The sequence below is a fragment of the Hylobates moloch genome, unplaced genomic scaffold, assembly GCF_009828535.3.
Source record: "Hylobates moloch isolate HMO894 unplaced genomic scaffold, HMol_V3 SCAFFOLD_17, whole genome shotgun sequence".
Taxonomy (NCBI): Eukaryota; Metazoa; Chordata; class Mammalia; order Primates; family Hylobatidae; genus Hylobates; species Hylobates moloch.
Genome location: NW_026652292.1, coordinates 43,628,116 through 43,649,164, shown reverse-complemented (window position 1 = coordinate 43,649,164; position 21,049 = coordinate 43,628,116). Strand labels below are relative to the sequence as shown.

Sequence of the window (21,049 nt, the reverse complement as noted above, 5' to 3'; positions counted from 1 at the left end):
TTAATTGCACTTATCACTATCCGCTAAACAAGTATTTATTATCTGTCTATTTATTTGCTTACTGCCTATCTCTCACCAGTGTAACATAAGCTCTGTGAAGCCAAGGATATTTATTTATTTCATCTGCAGCTCTATCCCTCCTGTGCACAGTCAGCACTCCATAATTATCTGTTGAATAAGTAAATGAATCACATGCAGAGGTGATTCCTGCCTGAGATAAAGCTGTCAGTAGCAAAGTTGGGAAGAGAACCTAACTCCCAACTTAATGGGGAATACAAAAGCTCACACTACCCTGCCCAAGAGGTGCCCTCCACTTCAGGTCAGCAGGTTCTACGTGCACTATTCAACATTTAAGTAATGCCCATGTAAGAGTTAAATGTCAGTAAAACAGTCATAAATGAAAAGCCTACAGACTGAGGGTCTTGTTTATGCCAATAGCAGTGTGTCATTCTTAAAATACAGAAACTTAGAAAATACTAACAGATAAACACAGTTTGAATTAAGATGGGCATGAATAATGTAAAAATGACACAGCCACTCTGAAAGAGAATATAAAATTCCATACTCTTTTAACCAACACATTCCTGATTCTCATTAATATTTGGCATACTTACCAGGGCCCAGGGGATGAGAGATTAACAGATCACAAAAGAAATGTGCAATTGTTTAATTATTTTGCAGCTGTTTTGATTTTTACACATTATAAAAATGATGCCATAAATATGGATATTTGAATGAATTGAATCACAAGTATTATTTATAGATTCTAGTCAGAGCCACCTAATTATCAGGGGAACCAGCCCCCAATATTTCAATGTAGATTCTTTCTATTTTCCCTAAGAGTTGGCCAGTCTAAGAAATAAAGAGAGTACAAAGAGAGGAATTTTACTGTTGGGCCTCCGGGGGTGACATCACATATTGGTAGATCCATGACGTCCCCTTGAGCCGCAAAACCAGCAGGTTTTTATTAAGGACTTTAAAAGGGGTGGGGGTGTATGAACAAGGAGTAGGTCACAAAGATCACATGCTTTAAAGGGCAATAAAGATCACAAGACAAAGGGCAAAGCAAAGATCACAAGGCAAAGGGCAAAATTAGAATTACTGATGAGGGTCTATGTTCAGCTGTGCACATATTGTCTTGTTAAACATCTTAAACAACAGAAAACAGGGTTCGAGAGCAGAGAACTAGTCTGACCTCAATTTTACCAGAGTGGGATCTTTTCCACACCCTAATAAGCCTGAGGGTACCGCAGGAGACCAGAGCATATTTCAGTCCTTATCTCAACCACATAAGACAGACATTCCCAGAGCGGCCATTTATAGACCTCCCCCCCAGGAATGCATTCCTTCTCCAGAGTATTAATTATTAATATTCCTTGCTGGGAAAAGAATTCAGTGATATCTCTCCTACTTGCACGTCCGTTTATAGGCTCTCTGCAAGAAGAAAAATATGGCTCTATTCTGCCCGACCCCGCAGGCAGTCAGACCTTATGATTATCTTCCCTTGTTCCCTGAAAATCACTGTTATTCTGTTCTTTTTCAAGGTGCACTGATTTCACATTGTTCAAACAAAGGTTTTACAATCAATTTGTACAATAGTGGTCCTGAGGTGATGTACATTCTCAGCTTAAGAAGATAACAGGATTAAGAGATTAAAGTAAAGATAGGCATAAGAAATTATAAGAGTATTATTTGGGAACTGATAAATGTCCATGAAATCTTCACAATTTATGTTTCTCTGCCACGGCTCCAGCTGGTCCCCCTGTTCAGGGTCCCTCACTTTCCTCAACACATAATACCAGTGAATTATTGAGGAGAAAAGTACTGCACAGAGCTTGATGAAATGTGTGTGCTTGTGACACTGTCAGTAACATGACAAGGCATTTTTAGAAATATTTGATCTGTCATGGCCTGATTCTCTAGCTTTAAATCTTTGTAAAATGAAAGTAATTGGAATTGTATGACAGTATCTTACCTATGCTTTGAGCTATTTTGGCTCATAAAATGAAACCTCATCTATCACTTCATATTTTATGTGTAATGCCAAAAAAGCAACTAAGTCACCAGTGTTGCCTGATGTTGAAAAGAGGACTTTGCTACAACCAGCTGCCTAAACAGCCAGGTTGCCAGAACTCGTGTGGCTGACTGCTGTTTCCAGATTAGCAGATAAATTCAGGAAAGTAAGCAGCAAATGACTTTCAGAATATTTCTTTGTTAAAAGCAACAGTGCTCATCTTTTTTGTTTGACTACTGATCTAATACATTTTAAAAAATTATAAATATGAAAGTATTTAATTCCTTAATGTTTCCATTTATTCCCAAATGTGAAACAACTTGGGACATATGTAACTTAACACCTAGAGTCTGAAATTCTATTTTCTACCATGAACTGTTTAAGCAAAGACCAATCCATCCAATACAAAGAGGGGTCCAAGCAGATGACCTGGCTCCTCCCCAGGGTGATACCCTTTAAATATTTGTTTAATATTTATTTAGGTGAGAAACTGAGATTTGCGCTGAAGAGAAACAGGACTTTAGGTAGCAGGGACCCAATTTGCAAACTCAACTTAGTAAACCAGAAGTCCCGCAGTTAACACAGCCCATTTTTTCTGAAGGCAGTTAGGTGGCCAGTTGTTGCTACTGGATACGATCCATCATATGTCAACACAATGCCCCCCAAAACCTTCAAGTAGATTCTCTGATTAGTATTCCAAAGCAAACATAAAAGAGTTTTTGAGAAAACCTATGCTAAATTTAATTTTCTTCATCTTGTTTCATGAGTTTTTAGAGCTCCTTATTCATCAGTGCCATGGGCCACTGTAAATGGACCTGCCTCTCAACCCAATGAAAAACCAAGTAATCTTAGGATGCTGGATTCCTTACCCTAGTGTCTCCAGTAAGTTCTCGTCAGTCAGTTTACATAACTCCAGTAATAGCAAACTCACCAATTCCTGAGACAACAATTCTATATTTACACGAGTTTATTATCCATAAAATTCTTCCTTTAGCTAAGTAGGAATTTACTTCTCAATGACTTTCAATTACTAGTTCTATTAGTATGTTTGCCCTGTGGAAGAACACAGAAAAAGTATGATCCCCCTTCCATCACATGGCCCAGAAACATTTGAGAATGGCCATGGTACGCCCTCAGAGTTTCACACCCCCAGTTCCCTCAAGTATTCTTCACATGAACAGATTCTCAACCGCTACTCTCATCAGTATCCTCTAGATATTTTATTGTTGTTTTCTTTCTGTTCTTTATATAAACTTTAATGCTAAAATTTTCAATTAGAAAGTCTTTTGAACTGAGTGCATATGAGTTAATATTAAGAAGATGCACAGAGCTGCCAAGCCAGGCTTCAGGCACAATCTAGTAATTCCTCATCCATTAGGTCCAGGATTTTAACAGTGATGGAGAAGTGAGAGTTAATTTAGTATCTGTTAGCTAGTTATTCTGGCAACCAGATCATCAGTGTTGCCTGATTTTAAAAAGGGAAGCTCAGGAGCTTCAGAAGGAAGCTAAATTATCTCTGGAAATATTATCCAAGTCACCTTAAAGTTTCAATTCCCTTAATATACATACAAAATTTGATTTACGCAAAAATTTTAGGAACATATAAATTATACAAAAAGTGTAGTACAATTATAGTCAACATATTTTGAACTCTCATTAACCTAGACATTTAGGAGGGTTCCCTGATTGAAGAGTTCATTTATTCCTTTACTCAGATATTTAGTGAGCACCTGCTATGTGCTGGGCAGTGTTCTGAACAATGGGTATACAATGATGTACAAAGTCAACAAGTTCTCTGCCACTGTGGAGCTTATAAAGTAAGAGAGGCAATAAACAGACAGGCAAAAGGGGTTATAACTGTGCCATGGTGAAAGATAACAGGTCCTATTGAGGGTGATCAGAGATTTCTCTGCAGAGATGTCTTCTGAGAAGAGGGCTTAGTGTGAGGAGAAAGATACTAACAGGTAAAAGGAACATTATACACAAAGGAAGCTAGAAAGTGGTTGGCATTTTTGAGAGGTAGAAAGGAAGGTCAATGCAACTGGAGCCAGGTCTACAACACTAGAGAAGCAAAAAGGGCTTCAGAAACTATGGTAGGGACTTACAACTGGCAATGGGCAGAGCTATGCTTTGAATCAAATGTAATCTGCCCCCAAACTTTCAAGCGCATTCTCTGCAGCTGCCAGATGAAATTCTTTAATCTTCAGTGAACACGCATAATATAAAATTTGGGTAACAGTATGGCGTTTTTCAAGAAGCTCATTTGAGGAAACTCATTTGGTTCTCAGTGCAAACCTACAAGGATTAAGTACACTAAAGAAAACTGTAGTATACTATGGAAAATTGAGTACATGACAGAAAACATGTAGTTCCCATGCTTCAGGTGTAATTTTTAATCTTAGTCATGTGGCTAAGTAATTTTTTTATATAATTGCCCTAGATATTAAGAATATTTGTTCAGGACCTAATGGCAAATCAATATGTCAGAGGGAAAAATAAATAATCGACACATCAAATTCTTAAAGTTAAAATCTCACTTCAGGAGCATGGAATATCTCTGCAATGTATTGGAACATATAAGCAAGCTGGAGATAATCTGCTGGGTCTCCTCCATTTCAATTAGCCTGTTTTGCAGTACATGGTATGTACATTTATTAAAAGCAGACACAGTCTAAAGGAGAAACTGTGAAAGCTCTTTGTTATATGATATAGTTGATGAGGATCTGAGGTCTCAAAGGAATCAAGTTAAAAACTATAACATTTACACATACCATTATAATATTTTTAAATTAAGTTTTAAATAGTATTATGTAGGTATTTTCTCTAGGATGAAATACAAGCAAGTCTTCATTATTTGGTTAGCAGAGGAAATTAGTATGATGAATGATCCAAAATAATGAAATATAAAAGAAAAATATATTGGACTTTAGAATTTTTTTATAATACATTTTACTTCTCTGAACTCACTTTGCTTATTAAATTTAGCTTGCAGATCCCACACATACACTAAGTGACAGCAAGAAGCATTGGTCTGAAAGTGCAATTATAAAATTAAATATAAAATAAATGCAGGGCCGGGAGTGGTGGCTCACACCTGTAATCCCAGTACTTTGGGAGGCTGAGGTGGGTGGATCACTTGAGGTCAGGAGTTCGAGACCAGCCTGGCCAATATGGTGAAACCCCATCTCTGCTAAAAATACAAAAATTAGCCAGGTGCGGTGGTAGGCGACTGTAATCCTAGCTACTCAGGAGGCTGAAGCAGGGAGAATTGCTTGAACCTAGGAGGCAGAGGTTGCAGTGAGCCGAGATCACACTACTACACTCCAGTCTTAGCAACAGAGCAAGACTCTGCCTCAAAAAATAATAATAATAAATGCAATAATAAAAAATAAAATAAGTCCCCAAAGGATACTCGAAAACTAATATAATAATGGATATCATTATCCATGAAAATAGAAAGTAAAAAATTACCATATTAGCACACTTATCAGGTCAGGGGAAAAGGAAATTGTACCTAAAAGTGCCCTGAAAACTGCAAGCAGCTTAACTAAAAATTTACAGATAATATTCAAGTAGGGATTGAATTATAATCAGGAGAATGATCGAAATGAGTTTAGAGACTCCTGGAAGCTGAATGAACTTATTTTATTATCTTATTTATGTGTATACAAGAGCCTATAGAGAAATTAAAGCAAAGAGATGTAAGTGAAATTATTAAAAATTAAGCAGAAATGGAACTGACATCCAGCTCCAGAAGCCCTACGCAGTCTACCTAGTTTTGTTTTAATCCATATAATACTCTACATTCTTTGCAATCCTTCAACACTTAGAATACTTAGCATATAGTAGCAATACTTATTTTATTAATAATTAATATTAATAAATAAGTAATTGATAATAATATTGATTAATACTTAGAATATGTCAGGAATTATCATTTATTAATAATTAGCTATATTAATAAATCAATAATAATATTTTAATAATAATACTTTATAAGTAGTTAATAATTATTAATGAATAACCTTCATATTTCACTAGTACTACCTGTTCTTTTCAATCCACTATTTTATAACTGTTGATGACATTTCTTTGTAAGAGCCAGGCACATTCCAAGCATGCTTTATTACTTAATCCTCGTATTAACTTTGTAAAGTAAATACCACTACTATATCCGTATCACAGATGAGGGGGCTGCTGCATTTGCCTCCAGAGCTTGCTTTCTCAACCACTACTGTGTGTTGAATGGTGGCCTCCCAAAAATGTATTCATGTCCTAACCCCTGGAACCTGTGAATATTATCTTATTTGGAAAAAAGCTCTTTGTGGATGTAATAAGAATCTTGAGATGAAGATGTCATCTTGGATTGTATGGGTGGCCACTAAATTCAATGACAAGTGTCTATATGAGAGAAAAAAGAGGAGAAGACACAGACATACAGAGGAGAAGACCATGTGAAGGCGAAGACAGAGGCAAAAGCAATTTGGCCATAAGTCAAAGAACATCTGAAACCCCCAGAAGCTGGCAAAGGAAGGAAATGAATTCTTTCTGGAGCCCCAGAAGAAGGGGATGGCCTTGCCAGACTTTGGAATTCAAGACTCCAGAGCTGCAAGAGAATAAATGTCTGTGTTTAAGCCACCCAGATTTTGTAGTCATTTGCTATGGCAGCCCTAGGATACCCTCACAACCACTATGTTATACTACTGCAGTCTAGGAACATAATAAAGGGCCTCTTCACTACCACCCCGTATCTTCATTCATGGGAAAGCCCTAATAGCACTTCTCTCTCTTCATACTGTGAAAACACGTGCAACTGATAGTTTACGACAAAACATTTTCCTGAATGCCACTGGGTAACAGTTCTTTAGTTACTTCTACAATTCAGAATCTACTGTTTTTATTCTACCTCAACGTTATAGCAATGCAGGCTTTTTCCAGTTAAAATAATAAATGCTTTTTCCCTATTTCAGTCATACTTTACACAATAATTAAAGCAGTACAAATAACATGGAATTTATTTACACTTCAAAATGCAATTCAAAGGGGACATTACAACTGATGCTACAGAAATACAAAGGACCATGAAGACTATTATGACAATTATATGCCAATGAATTAGATAACCTAGAAGAAATGAATAGACTCTTTGACATGTACAACCCACCAAGATTAAATTATGAAGAAGCAGAAAATATTAACAGACTTATAAGGAGTAAGGAGATTGAATTAGCAATAAAAGTATCCCATCAAAGAAAAGCCCAGGACCTGATGGCTTCACTGCTAAATTCTACAAAACATTTAAAGAAGAGCTAATACCAACTCTTCTCAAACTCTTCCAAAAAATCGAATAGGAGAGAATGCTTCCAAACTCATTACTCTGACACCAAAACCAGATAAAAGCATGACAAAAACAAACAAACAAAACTTGCAGGCCAATATCCCTGATGAACATAGATGCAAAAACCCTCAACAAAATACTATCAAACAAAGATCAATCGCACATTAAAAAGATCATTCACCATGATCAAATGGGATTCATCACAGGTATGAAAGGGTGGCCCAACATAACCAAATCAATAAACATGATACATCACATTAACAGAATGAAGGACAAAAACAAATGATCACCTCAACAGATGCAGGAAAAGCATTTGACAAAATTCAACATTTATTCATGATAAAAATACTCAACAAATTAGGTTTAGAAGGAAAGTACCTCAACACAATAAGGCTGAAAAACTCACAGCTAACATCATACTCAATATACAAAATTTAAAAGCTTTTCCTCTAAGATCCGAAATAAGACAAGGATACCCACTCTCATTGCTTTTATTCAACATGGCGCTAGAAATCCTGGTCAGAGCAATTAGGCAAGAGAAGGAAATAAAAGCCATTCGAACCAGAAAGAAAGAATTGTTAACTTGTCCCTATATATTTGAGACAGAGTCTCGCTCCGTCATCCAGGCTGAAGTGCAGTGGCACACTCTCGGCTCACTGCAAGCTCCGCCTCCCGGGTTCACGCCATTCTCCTGCCTCAGCCTCATGAGTAGCTGGGACTACAGGAAGGTGCCACCATGCCCGGCTAATTTTTTGTATTTTTAGTAGAGATGGGGTTTCACCATGTTAGAAAGAATGGTCTCAATCTCCTGACCTTGTGATCTGCTCACCTGGCCTCCCAAAGTGCTGGGATTACAGGTGTGAGCCACCACGCCCAGCCTGAAAAATGTATTTTAAAAACCCAATCCTGCCTACAATAGCTACAAAAAACACTTTAGAATAAACAAGGAAGTGAAAGATCTCTACACAAATAACTATAAACATTGAAAAAAATTGAAGAAGGCACAAATAAGTGGAGAGATATGGATGTTCATGGTTCGAAGAATTCATATTGTTAATGTGTCCATACTACCCAAAGTGATCTAGAGTCAATGCAATTCCTATCAAAATACCAATGATATTTTTCACAGAAACAGAAAAAATAATCCCCAAATTTGCATGGAAACACAAAAGACAAAATAGCCAAACCAAGCCTATCAAAAAAACAAAGCTGGAGGCATCACACTACCTAACTTCAAAGTATACTACAAAGCATAATGATATGGTTTGGCTGTGTCCTCATCCAAATCTCATCTTGAACTGTAGTTTCCATAATCCTCATTTGTCATAGGAAGTACCCAGTGGTAGGTAATTGAATCATAGGGGCAGTTACCCCCATGTTGCTGTTCTTGTGATAGTGAGTGAGTTCTCATGAGATCTGATGGTTTTATAAGGGGCTTTCCCCGTTTTGCTCGGCACTTCTCCTTCCTGCCATCATGTGAAGGATGTGTTTGCTTCCCTTTCCACCATTATAAGTTTCCTGAGGCTATCCTAGCCATGCAGAACTGTGAGTCAATTAAATCTTCTTCATTTATAAATCACCCAGTCTCGTGCAGTCCTTTATAGCAGTGTGAAACTGGAATAATAACACATAGTAACTGAAACAGTATGGTATTGGTATAAAAACAGTCACACAGACCAATGGAATGGAACCAAGATCCAATAAATAAATCCATGCCTTTACAGCAAACTGGTTTTTGACAAGGTGCCAAGAACACACAATGGAGAAAAGACAGTCATTTCATGCAATGGAGAAAAGACAGTCAATAAACGGTGTCAAGGAAACTGCCTATCAACATGCAGAATAATGAAATTAGACTCTTATCACATAGGATATGCAAAAATGAACTCAAAATGGGTTAAAGACTTAAATGTAAGGGCTCAAACTATGAAACTAATAAAAGAAAATATAGGGGGAAACTATAGCCTGGTTAATGATTTTTGGGAAATGATCCCAAAAGCTCAAGCATCAAAAGCAAAAGTAGACAAATGAGATTTCATCAAACTAAAAGTTTCTGCACAGCAAAGGAAATAACAGAGTGAAGAGACAACCTATGGAATGGGAGAAAATATTTGCAAGCTATACATCTAATAAAGGGTTAGTATCCAAAATACATAAGGAACTCAGACACCTCAGTAGCAAGAAAACAAACCACCTGATGACAAAATGGGCAATTTTTCATTTCTCAAAAGAAGACATATAAGTGGCCAACAGGTATATGAAAAAATGTTAAACATCACTAATTATCAGGGCAATGCAAATCAAAACCTCAAATCCCACCACTGCTTTATCAAATAAGTTTAGGTAATATTCAAAATCTTTTGTTGTCATTTCAACAATGTTCACAGCATCTTTGCCAGGAATAGATTTCATCTCAAGAAACCACTTTCTTTGTTCATCCATAAAAAGCTACTCCTCATCCATTCAAGTTTGATCATGAGATTGTAGCAATTCAGTTACATCTTTAGGCTCCACTTTTAATTATAGTTCTCTCGCTATTTTCACAACCTCTGCCATTACTTTCTCCACTAAAGTCTTGAACTTCTCAAAGTCATCCACGAGTGCTGGAATCAAGTTCTTCCAAATTCTTGTTAATGTTAATGTTTTCACTTCCTGTCATGAATCACAAGCATTCTTTATGGAATCTGGAATGGTAAATTATTTCCTAAATGTTTTCAATTTTCTTTGCCCAGATCCATTAGAGAAATCACAATCTATCTATAGCAGCTACAGCCCTATGAAATGTATTTCTGAAATAATAAGACTTGAAAGTCAAAATTATTCCCTGATTGATGGGCTGCAGAATAGATATTTTGTTAACAGGCAAGAAAACAACATTCATCTCCTCCTACATCTCCGTAGAGCTCTTGGGTGACCAGGTGCATTGTCAGTGAGTAGTAATATTTTAAAAGAAATCTGTTTTTTTTCTGAGCAGTAGGTGTCAAAAATGGGCTTCAAAATAATCAGTAAGCAGTTTCCCTAATGCCATTTATTGACTGTCTTTTCTCCATTGCATGAAATGACTGTCCTTTCTCCATTGAGTGTTCTTGGTGCTTTTGTCAAAAACCAGTTTGATGTAAAGGCATGGATTTATTTATTGGATCTCGATTCCATTCCATTGGTCTATCAGTAGGCAGGTGTGCTGTCATCCAGGCTTTTCTGTTACACTTATAGAGTATGAGTAGAGTAGATTTAGCAAACTTGTTAACGGCCTTAGGATTTTGGGAATGGTAAAAGATCATTGGCTTCAACCTACAGTCATCAGCTGAATTAGACCTTAACAACAGAGTCAGTCTGTCCTTTGAAGTTTTAAAGCCAGGCACTGACTTCTCTTCTCTAGCTAGCAAAGTCCTAGATGGCATCTTCTTCTAGTAGAAAGCTGTTTTGCCCAAACTGAAAATCTGCTGTTTAGTGTAGCCGTCTTTATCAATGATCTTAGCTAAATCTTCTAGATGACTTGCTGCAGCTTCTAAATGAGCACTTGTTACGTCATCTTGCACATTTATGTCATGGAGATGGTTTCTTTCCTTAAATCTCATGAACCAATCTCTGCTAGCATCAAACTTTTCTTCTCCAGCTTCCTCACCTCTTCCAGCCTTCACAAAATTGAAGAGTTACAATCTTGCTCTAGATTAGGCTTTGGCTTAAGAGAATGTTGTGGCTGTTTTGGTCTTCCATCCAGACCACAAAAACTTTCTCCATATCAGCAATAAGGCTGTTTTGCCTTCTTATCATTTGTGTGTTCACGGGTGTAGCACTGTTTGTTGCCTATAAGAACTTTTGCTTTGCATTCACAATTGGCTAACTGTTGGGTGCAAGAGGCCTAGCTTTCAGCATATCTTGGCTTTCAACATGCCTTCCTCACTAAACTTAATCATCTCTAGCTTTTCATTTAAAGTGAGAGATATGCCACTCTTCCCTTCACCTGAATACTTAGAGGCCATTGTAGGGTTGTTAATTGGCCTAATTTGAATATTACTGTGTCTCCCAGAATAGGAAGGCCCCAGGCGAGGGAGAGAGACAGTGGAACAATAGTCAATATATGGAATCAACCTAAGTATCCACTAACCAATGAATGCATAAAGAAAATGTGATACACACACACACATATATATACAATGGAATACTATTCAGCCATAAAAAAGAAAAAAATCCTGTTATTTGCCACAACATGGATCAACCTGGAGGACACTTTGTTAAGTGGAATAAGTCAGGCACAGAAAGACAAATACCACAGGATCTCATTCATATATAGAATATTTAAAATTTGATCTCATTGAAATAGAGAGTAGAATAAAGGTTAAAAGAGGCTGGGGAAGTTCAAGGGTGAAGACTGGGGAAATGTTGGTCAAATGACACAAAATTACAGTTAGCTGGGGGAATAAGTTAAAGAGATCTTCTGTATAGCATGGTGACTATAGTTATTGATAACATATTGTATTCTTAGCTGGTCATGGTGGTGTGTGCCTATACTCCTAGATAGCTGGGGAGGCTGAAGCAGGAGGATTGCTTGAGCCCAGGAGCTTGAGGCCAGCCTGAACAATATAGCAAGACCCCATCTCTAAGGGTGTATGTATATATACACAAATATATACATATATACACACACATATATATATACACATATTAATGTATATATACACATGTATACACACATATATGCACGCATACATATATGTATGTGTCTGTATATATCTGTACACACATATGTGAATATTTGTGTATATGTGTATGTGTAGTATTCTTAAAAAACGCTAAGACGATGGATGTAAACTGTTTTCACCACAAAAATGGTACAATGTGATGTGATGTATTTGTTAATCAGCTAGATTTAGCCATTCCATCATGTATGTATACTTCAAAACATCATGTTTACACAGTAAATGCATGCAATTTTATCTGCCAATTTAACATAAATAAGAATTCAAACACACAGAAAAAATGCAACTTATTCTTGTATTACTATTCTAAAACTTTGTAACATTTTAATTCAGAAAATAATTGATGTTATATGTGAATAAGTAATACATGCTTTGAAATTTTTTTAAGTGAATACTTAATATTTCAAAAATTCCATGATATACTTTTGATTGATGTACTTATTGAAATTATCCCTGATCCTGTTTGATATTGTGTTGGATAGCCTCTGTCTATCTCTCTGTGTCTACACTTTGCCCTTCTTGCCCTGCTCTGCCTCCCAGTGTTGAGTGGAAGAACCACCCAACATCTATGTATGGTTGACACTGGCTTTAAAGTATAAGATTTGGGACTTTTGAACTGATGAGATTTAGTTGAGATTCTGGATCTCATCCACCATGCTCACATGAATTATGCACCCTTGTCTCTGGTTGTGGATGAGTTCATTTGGTGAGAGGCACTGGCAGATGTGAGGGTGGGAGGTGAGTGAGGTCAGGGTATTTATCCTTCCTTCTCTCTCACTGCAAGACTGAAGGGTTGGCAGTGGCCGTGTTTCTCTGCCTAGGGTCATAGCACCTGGCCTGTCCGAGACCCTTTACCCATAGATACAACTCTCTCTAGGTGCTACTGGCCATTATTCCCCTTCAGTCTTGGGTAGTGGAACTGTATCCCCGTATCATGAGACCCTGCTGCCTCCCATCACTTATTTGTTCTCTTAACCCTGCCCACAGCTCCATAAATAGTCTCTTCAAGAAACTCTCTTATCACCCCTTTGAGTGTGTTGTCTGTCTTCTGCTGGATCCTCACTGGAACAGCTATTATGGAATTCCTCTGATAGCATCAATCTAACATTGTGAATAATTTTTCCCATAAATAAAATTATTCCAGATTTTCAAAACATTTCTATTTTCAAAGAATTAGAACTAGCCATGACTAATGTGGCTAATAACAACCAAAATAAAAGGGAGTCGTTTGGATAATTTTTTTTCTCCTAGGACACTTCTGCTATAAACAACTCTTATCACTGAATAATCTGGGTTCTGAAATACCTGTCATCGCCATCAATGATGCACTCAGGGAAGGCGAGGCTACAGCCAAACAGCATGATATGTTGATAGCAACTGAGGCGATGGAGATATGTGAAAAACCTGAGGAACTTCTCCATTTCCATGTTTCTGACAACTGAGAGGAGAGGTGTCAGCGTGGCGTGGTAGGGCAGCATCTGACACTGGTTGTGGGTGATGTTCATGCAGGCACCTGGGAAGTAAAGACACGCACATTTAAGAGCGGACACATCAGAAGTATATGTTTGCAAACTCATTTAATATTTGTTTATAAGATAAAGTACACTTATCATAAGAAAAAATTTAGATATGCAATCATACACATATGTGCATGTAAGTATGTGTATGTGTATGATAATGAAATCAAGCTACAAATATTTACAGAGGAAGAGCATTCATGTCCTGGGAAAATGTGTGGAAAATACATACTCTTCATACATATTTGGTAGGCATATAAACTGCAATCACCTTTTCTTTTGGATCACAGCTGGGCAGGGCAATATGTATCCAAAAAAATCTTTTCAACATGCATATTCTTTGACATTGTCAAGTCATTTCTAGAAACTTATCCTGAGGAAATAATCGTATTTGTGAATGTGGATTTATCTACGGGGATCTTGACCTTTGCATAGTTTACAATTTTTAAAAGATAGAAATCATCTAAATATTCAGCAAAAAGAATTGTTCTAAATATATGGAACAAACAATAGAATATTTAATTTAGGTCCATGAAAGATGCTTCAGAAGACTATTTAATCACAAGGGATGATGCTCATAATATAATGAATAAAAGTAGGAAGTCACAAAACAATTTGTATGCGATGATCTTGTTTTAAAAACACACAATTATGCAAAGATTTGTAATCCCGCCTACGTCAACAGTTCAGGAGCAGCTCAGAGCCTCTGACATCATCTTCTCCCATAGTTGGCTCTTTCGGGCACCACCACATCCATGGCTTTTCCAATGACTTCATGCCAGAAATTTGCCCGGTTGACCCCATATAAACAAAAATGTTGACATGCGTTCATATGATGGGATTTTAGGAATCGACTACATTTTCTTTTTTATTTCTTATTCTCTTGTCTGTATAAAGATTCATTGCTTTTATTGTTGCTGCTTAAACAAGATTCTCTTATTCACAATTATCTCAGTTTCAAGACCCAGTTACATGAAATCATATCTATATTATACATGAGAAAACTCAATTTTTAGAAGGCTAAGAAATTTGCCTAGAGGTGCATAGCCACTATGTAGAAATTTCAGATCCGAAACCTATGTCTTCTGAGTAATTTCCATTACTTACAGCTAATGTAGAGGGTTATGTTAAAAATAGTTCTTAAGATAATTCTTAATGGTTCATGAAAGGAAGAGGCTAAAAAGCATATAATGACATGTCACAAGGTCTGTATGTATAGTAATATGTAATACACCCGTATATTTTGACCACATCTTTTTATCAGTCTTAATTACATTATTTTATTTAGGGGTTATCAGCTTTTGGGCTTATGCTTTTGATGGAAGCCCATATTTGAAGCAATTAGAATACCAAAAGGCTCATTCCCTCCACCTAGCCAAAGAAACCACTGAATATTAAGAGATCATTTAAAAAATGCAAGATAGAAAACATCCTAGGGGCTGGGTGCGGTGGCTCACGCCTGTAATCCCAGCACATTGGGAGGCCGAGGCGGGTGGATCACGAGGTCAGGAGATCGAGACCATCCTGGTTAACACGGTGAAACTCCGCCTCTACTAATTATACAAAAAATTAGCCAGGTGTGGTGGCGGGCACCTGTAGTCCCAGCTACTTGGGAGGCTGAGGCAGGAGAATGGCGTGAACCCGGGAGGTGGAGCTTGCAGTGAGCCGAGATAGCCCCGCTGCACCCCAGCCTGGGCGACAGAGCGAGACTCCGTCTCAAAAAAAAAAATCCTAGGAATTTTCCCATATTAGCATTTGGGGAGCTTCATCGTTTCCTTTACTGCTGCATAACATTCCACTGTATGTTGTACTGGGATTTATTTAAGCAATCTCCCTTTAATAAATATTTGGACTGTTTTCAACTTTTTGCTATTATATTGCTGTAATAAGTAGCCTGTACATATGCCTGAGATGTACAATAGATTCCCAGAAGTAGGATTGCTGGGTAAACAGATAAATGCTTTCAGAATTCTGGTAGCTATTGTCAAATTCCCCCATCATTGAGAAGTACCATTTTGCATTCTCGCCAACAATGTATGAGGATGTCTGCTTTCTCAGTCTCACCAACAGAGGACAGTGTCAAACTTTTGGATTTTTGCTAATCTGATAGGTGAGAAACTATATTGTAGGGTGATTTTACATTTGCATTTAACTTGTTGCCAGTGAAGTTGAGCACCTTTTCATATATTTAAGGACCATTTGCATTTTGTCTTCAGTTTCATATGCTTGGAAGATTTTTCCTACTGACTTTTAGGGGTGTTTTTTCTACTTTTATAAGCTCCTTATTAGGGAGATTAATGTGCTGAAAATATTCTAACATTTTTTCTTTAGTTTTGTGGTTTTGAAATTATTTTAAAGAACTAACAACTATATAATCATTTAATAGATGAATATATTTTATTTTACTTTAATCCAGCTGTTGAAATATTTAAAAGGGGCTTTCTTTGAAAAGTAGCCAGTTAAGAGGCAGAGCTCAAAATCGAATCTGGAGTAAGGTATGATAATATCTGACATTTCAGCATCCCTTTAGAGTTTACAAACCACTTCTACCCTTATCTTTTAAGGTTGTATTAGTTAGGTTTGGTTTGGCTGTAGTGAAGGAAAACGGAATATAACATTGCTCTAAGCAGAACAAAATTTCTCTGCCCTATAAAAGTCTAGATGAGTGGTACAGGACAGGAATTGGATCCCGTGGTGCCAGAAACATAGGCTCTTTATGTAGCCCTAACTTCATGGCCCAAGATAGTGAAATCTATGGTCCAGACAGAAGGGTGGAGAAGTAGTAAAGAGGACAAAGGCGCACACTCTTATTGTTTCTTAAGAACAGTTCCAGCTGCTACAAGACCCTTCCACATATATCCCATTATCCAGAACGTGACACATGGCCACATCTAGTTGCATGAGAGGCTAGGATTATTCCAGTTTGACATGTGCCCAGATAAAAATGGGGAGTGGGATCAATTACAAATGAAGGAGAATGAATACTGGTGTTCAACCAGAAACCTCTGCCAGAAAAATAAGTAGAGAAGACATCATTATACTCATTATAAAAGAAAACAAAGGCCGGGTGCAGTGGCTCACACCTGTAATCCCAGCACTTTGGGAGGCTGAGGTAGGCGGATCACCTGAGGTCAAGAGTTCGAGACCACCCTGGCCAACATGGTGAAACCCCATCTCTACTAAAAATACAAAAATTAGCCGGGTATGGTGGCAGGCGCCTGTAATCCCAGCTACTCGGGAGGCTGAGGCAGAAGAATTGCTTAAACTCAGGAGGCGGAGGTTGGCAGTGAGCTGAGATCACGCCACTGCACTCCACTCTGAGCAAAGGAGCAAGACTGTGTCTTAAAAAAAAAAAGATACAACTATTTTCCTATTAAAGATGTTTGATTAAGCACATATCCTCACTCCTTTTCACAAAAAAAAGAATAGTAAAGGGGAGAAAAGCATAAACTCATAACAGCAAACGCATGGAGAGGGGGCTTCCATCAGTAGATAAATATTTTTAGCAAATTTCTACCAGCCAAAAAGAGCATGCAAGAAATTTTGAAGTTTGTGGAAGAGGATGAAGTCAATCTGCCCAGCAGAACCTAGGAGAGGTTCTGGGCTTGAGTTGTCAGATAAGGCAGAGAAGAACAAAAACTGGAACTAAAAAAGGGAGATATTAAAGATCTCTATATGAAAAAATTGCTCCTCACTCCACCCACATGCACAGAATACAAGACAGCCACGAAATTACCACCATTAAAAAGAAAAAAAAAGAAAAATATTCATCTATCTCTGAAGAAATTATGCAACCGTCTGAGAACTGAGAAAGCTGGTATGGCTATTGGTACCACAGATAAGGTTAATAATAACTGAAAATGTCATTCTGAAAAAATAGAAATAGTTCAAGACAGAAGAGAACTTTAAAAAAAATCATCAATAACTCTAAAGTGCCCATGTAATTTATCATCCTACCTAAGAAAATTTACAGAATGATAACAATGAGTTATTAATAGCTATGCCAGGAGAATAAATATAAACCATGACTGTCTCCTATGAGCCAAGATATATAGATTTAAATAGGTATTGCATCCATAAATGAGAATAGGATGCTAAGAAAAAGAAAACTCAGAAGAGAAAACCTTACAATCGACACCACATAAATGCAAAGGATCATAAGAGATTACTATAAATAATTATACACCAACAAATTAGATAACCTAGAAGAAATGGATAAATTTCTGGGCACATACAACTTAACAAGACTAACTCATGAAAAAACAGAAAATCTGAACAGCCCAATAATGAGAAAGGATATTGAACCTGTTAGGCCTCTGAGCCCAAGGTAAGCCATCATATCCCCTTTGACCTGCAAGTATACATCCAGATGACCTGAAGTAACTGAAGAATCACAAAAGAAGTGAAAATGGCCTGTTCCTGCCTTAACTGATGACATTACCTTTGAAATTCCTTCTCCTGGCTCACCCTGGCTCAAAAGCTCCCCCACTGAGCACCTTGTGACCCCCATCGCTGCCCTCCAGAGAGCAACCCCTTTGACTGTAATTTTCCACTACCCACCGAAATCTTATAAAACGGCCCCACCCCTATCTCCCTTCACTAACTCTCTTTTCGGACTCAGCCCGCCTGCACCCAGGTGAAATAAACAGCCTTGTTGCTCACACGAAGCCTGTTCGGTGGTCTCTTCTCACAGATTCGAGTGAAAGAACCAGTAATAAATAGTCTTCCGTCACAGAAAAGCCCAGGACCTGACGTCTTCACTATTAATTCCACAAAACATTTAAAGAACTAATATCAATTCTTCTCAAATTTCCAAAATACTGAAGAAAAGCGAACATTTGTAAACACATTTTACAAAGCCAGCATTGCCCTGATACCAAAGCCAGACAAGGACACTACAAGAAAATTACATGTTAATAACTTTGATGAATATAGATACAAAAATCCTCAACACAATTCTGGCAAACCAAATTCAACAGCCCATTAAAAAGATCATTTACCATGATCAAGTGGAATTTATACCTGGGATGCAAGGATGTTTCAACATACACAAATTAATAAACGTGATACATCACCTTAACAGAATGAAAGACAAAAACCATATGACCATCTCAAAAGACAGAAAAAACACTTGAGAAAATTAAACATCCTTTCATGATAAGACCTTCAACAAATTAGGTATAGAAGAAACGTACTTCAACACAATAAAGGCCATCTACGACAAACCCACAGCTAACAACATATGCAATGCGAAAAGAGAAAAGCCATCCTCTAAGATCAGGAAGAGAACAAGGATGCCTGCTCTTGCCACTGCTGATCAATATAGTACTGGAAGTCCTAACCAGAGCAATTAGGCAAGAGAAAGAAATAAAAGGCAATCAAATCAGAAAGAAAGAAGTTAAACTGTCTTTGTTTGTAACAACATGATCTTATATTTAGAAAAACGTAAAGATTCCACAAGGAAACCTGTTAGAATAAGCACATTCAGAAAAGTAGTAAAAGTAGTATTTTCAAAATCAACATAAAAAATCAGTTGTTTCAATCAGAAATGAAGGAGAGAAAAATAAAATTAAATTAAAAATAAAAATAAACCAGTTCTGCTTTTATACATTAACAACAAACTGTACAAAAAAGAAATCAAGAAAACAATCACATTTACAATAGCTACAAAAAAAATACTTAGGAATAAATTTAACCAAGGAGGTGAAAGATCTTACACTGAAAATGATGAAGCATTGATGAAAGAAGTTAAAGGAAACACAAATAAATAGAAAAATATCGTGTATTCATGGTTTGGAAGAATTAATCTCATTAAAATATTCATACTACCCAAAGTGATCTACAGATTCAGTGCAATCCCTATTATAATTCTAATAACATTTTTCAAAGAAATACAAAAAATCCTAGAATTCATATGGAAACACATAAAAAACAAATAACCAAAAAAAAAATTGAGTGAAAAGAAAACTGAAGGTTTCACACTACTCGATTTCCAAATACACTATAAAGCTATAGTAATCAAAAAAGCATGATATTGGCATATAAGCATAAAACCAATGTAATCAAATGAAGAATCCAGAAATAAATCCACACATTGATGGTTAATTGATTTTCAACAAAGATGCCAAGAATACACAATGGGGAAACAATAGTCTCTTCAATAAACAGTGTTGAAAAAACTGGATATAAAGATTTAGAAGAATGAGATTAGTCTTTTATTTTACACCATACACAAAATTAACTCAAAAAAATGAATTAAAAACTTACATGTAAAACCTAAAACTATAAAGCTATTAGAAGAATACATAGGGGGAAAGCTCAGTGACATTGGTCTGGTTAATAATTTTTTGAATGTGATCCCAAAGGCAAGGGCAACAAAAGTATAAATACACAAATGGGATTACATCAAACTAAAAACTTTCTTCACAGGAAACAGTCAACACAGCAAAGAAATAACTTACAAAATGGGAGAAAATATTTGCAAACCGTACATCTGATAAGGGGTTAATATCCAAAATACAAAAGGAATTTTATTTAGTAGTTAGGAAACAATAACTAAATTTAAAAGTGGGAAAAGGCCCTAAATAGACATTTCTCAAAAAAAATACATACAAATGGCCAACAGGTATATGAAAAAAAGTTCGACATCTCTAGCCATCAGAGAAATGCAAATTAAAACCACAATGAGCTATTACCTCATACCTGTTAGGATGGCTATTACTAAAACAAAAATAAAAAATGAAAAAACAGAAAATAACAAGTGCTGGTGAGGATGTGGAGAAAAGGGAGCACTTGCACACTGTTGACAGGGTTGTAAATTAGTATAGCCATTATGGAAGACAGTATGGACATTCCTCCCTAAAAATAAAAATAGAATTACAAAATGATCCAACAACCCCGCTACTGGCTGTATATCCCAAAGATGTAAAATCAGTGTGTTGAAGAGAAATCTACACTCCCATGTTCACTGTGGCATTATTCACAATAGCGAAGATATGGAGTCAACAAAAATGTCCATCAATGGATGAATGGATAAAGAACATGTAGTATATACACACAATGAAATACAATTTGGCCTTTAAAAAGAAGGAAATCTTGTCATTTATGACAAGATAGATGAACCTAGAGGATATCATGTTAAGTGAAGTCAACTAAGCACGAAAAGACAAAAACCACATGATTTCACTTATATGTGGAATCTTAAAAAGTTGAACTCATAGAAGCAGAGAGTAAAATGATGGCTACCAGGGACTAGGGGTATAAGGGTGAGGATTGCAATATGTTGGTCAAAGGATCCAAAATTTCAGTTAGACAGGAGAAGTAAAATCAAGCGACCTATTGTACAGCATGGTGACAATGGTTAATAATAATGCCCTGTACACTTTGAAAATTGCTAAGAAAGTAGATTTTAAGTGTACTCACCTCCCAAAATTATTTGAGCTTAAAAAATAAAAAGAGATCCAAGTGAGGTTACAACAAC

The 21,049-nt window shown here is 36.7% G+C and overlaps 1 protein-coding gene across 4 annotated transcripts in view; it reads right to left on the bottom strand.

The window, feature by feature from the left end:
* CORIN (corin, serine peptidase) overlaps positions 1-21,049 on the bottom strand; it is a 250,529-nt gene that overhangs the window by 164,059 nt on the left and 65,421 nt on the right. For all 4 annotated transcript variants that reach the window (XM_032135377.2, XM_032135379.2, XM_032135378.2 and 1 more), the window contains one exon: positions 13,358-13,565. In XM_032135377.2, the coding sequence (XP_031991268.1) occupies positions 13,358-13,565 (208 nt within the window). The remainder of the gene's footprint in view (positions 1-13,357; positions 13,566-21,049) is intronic.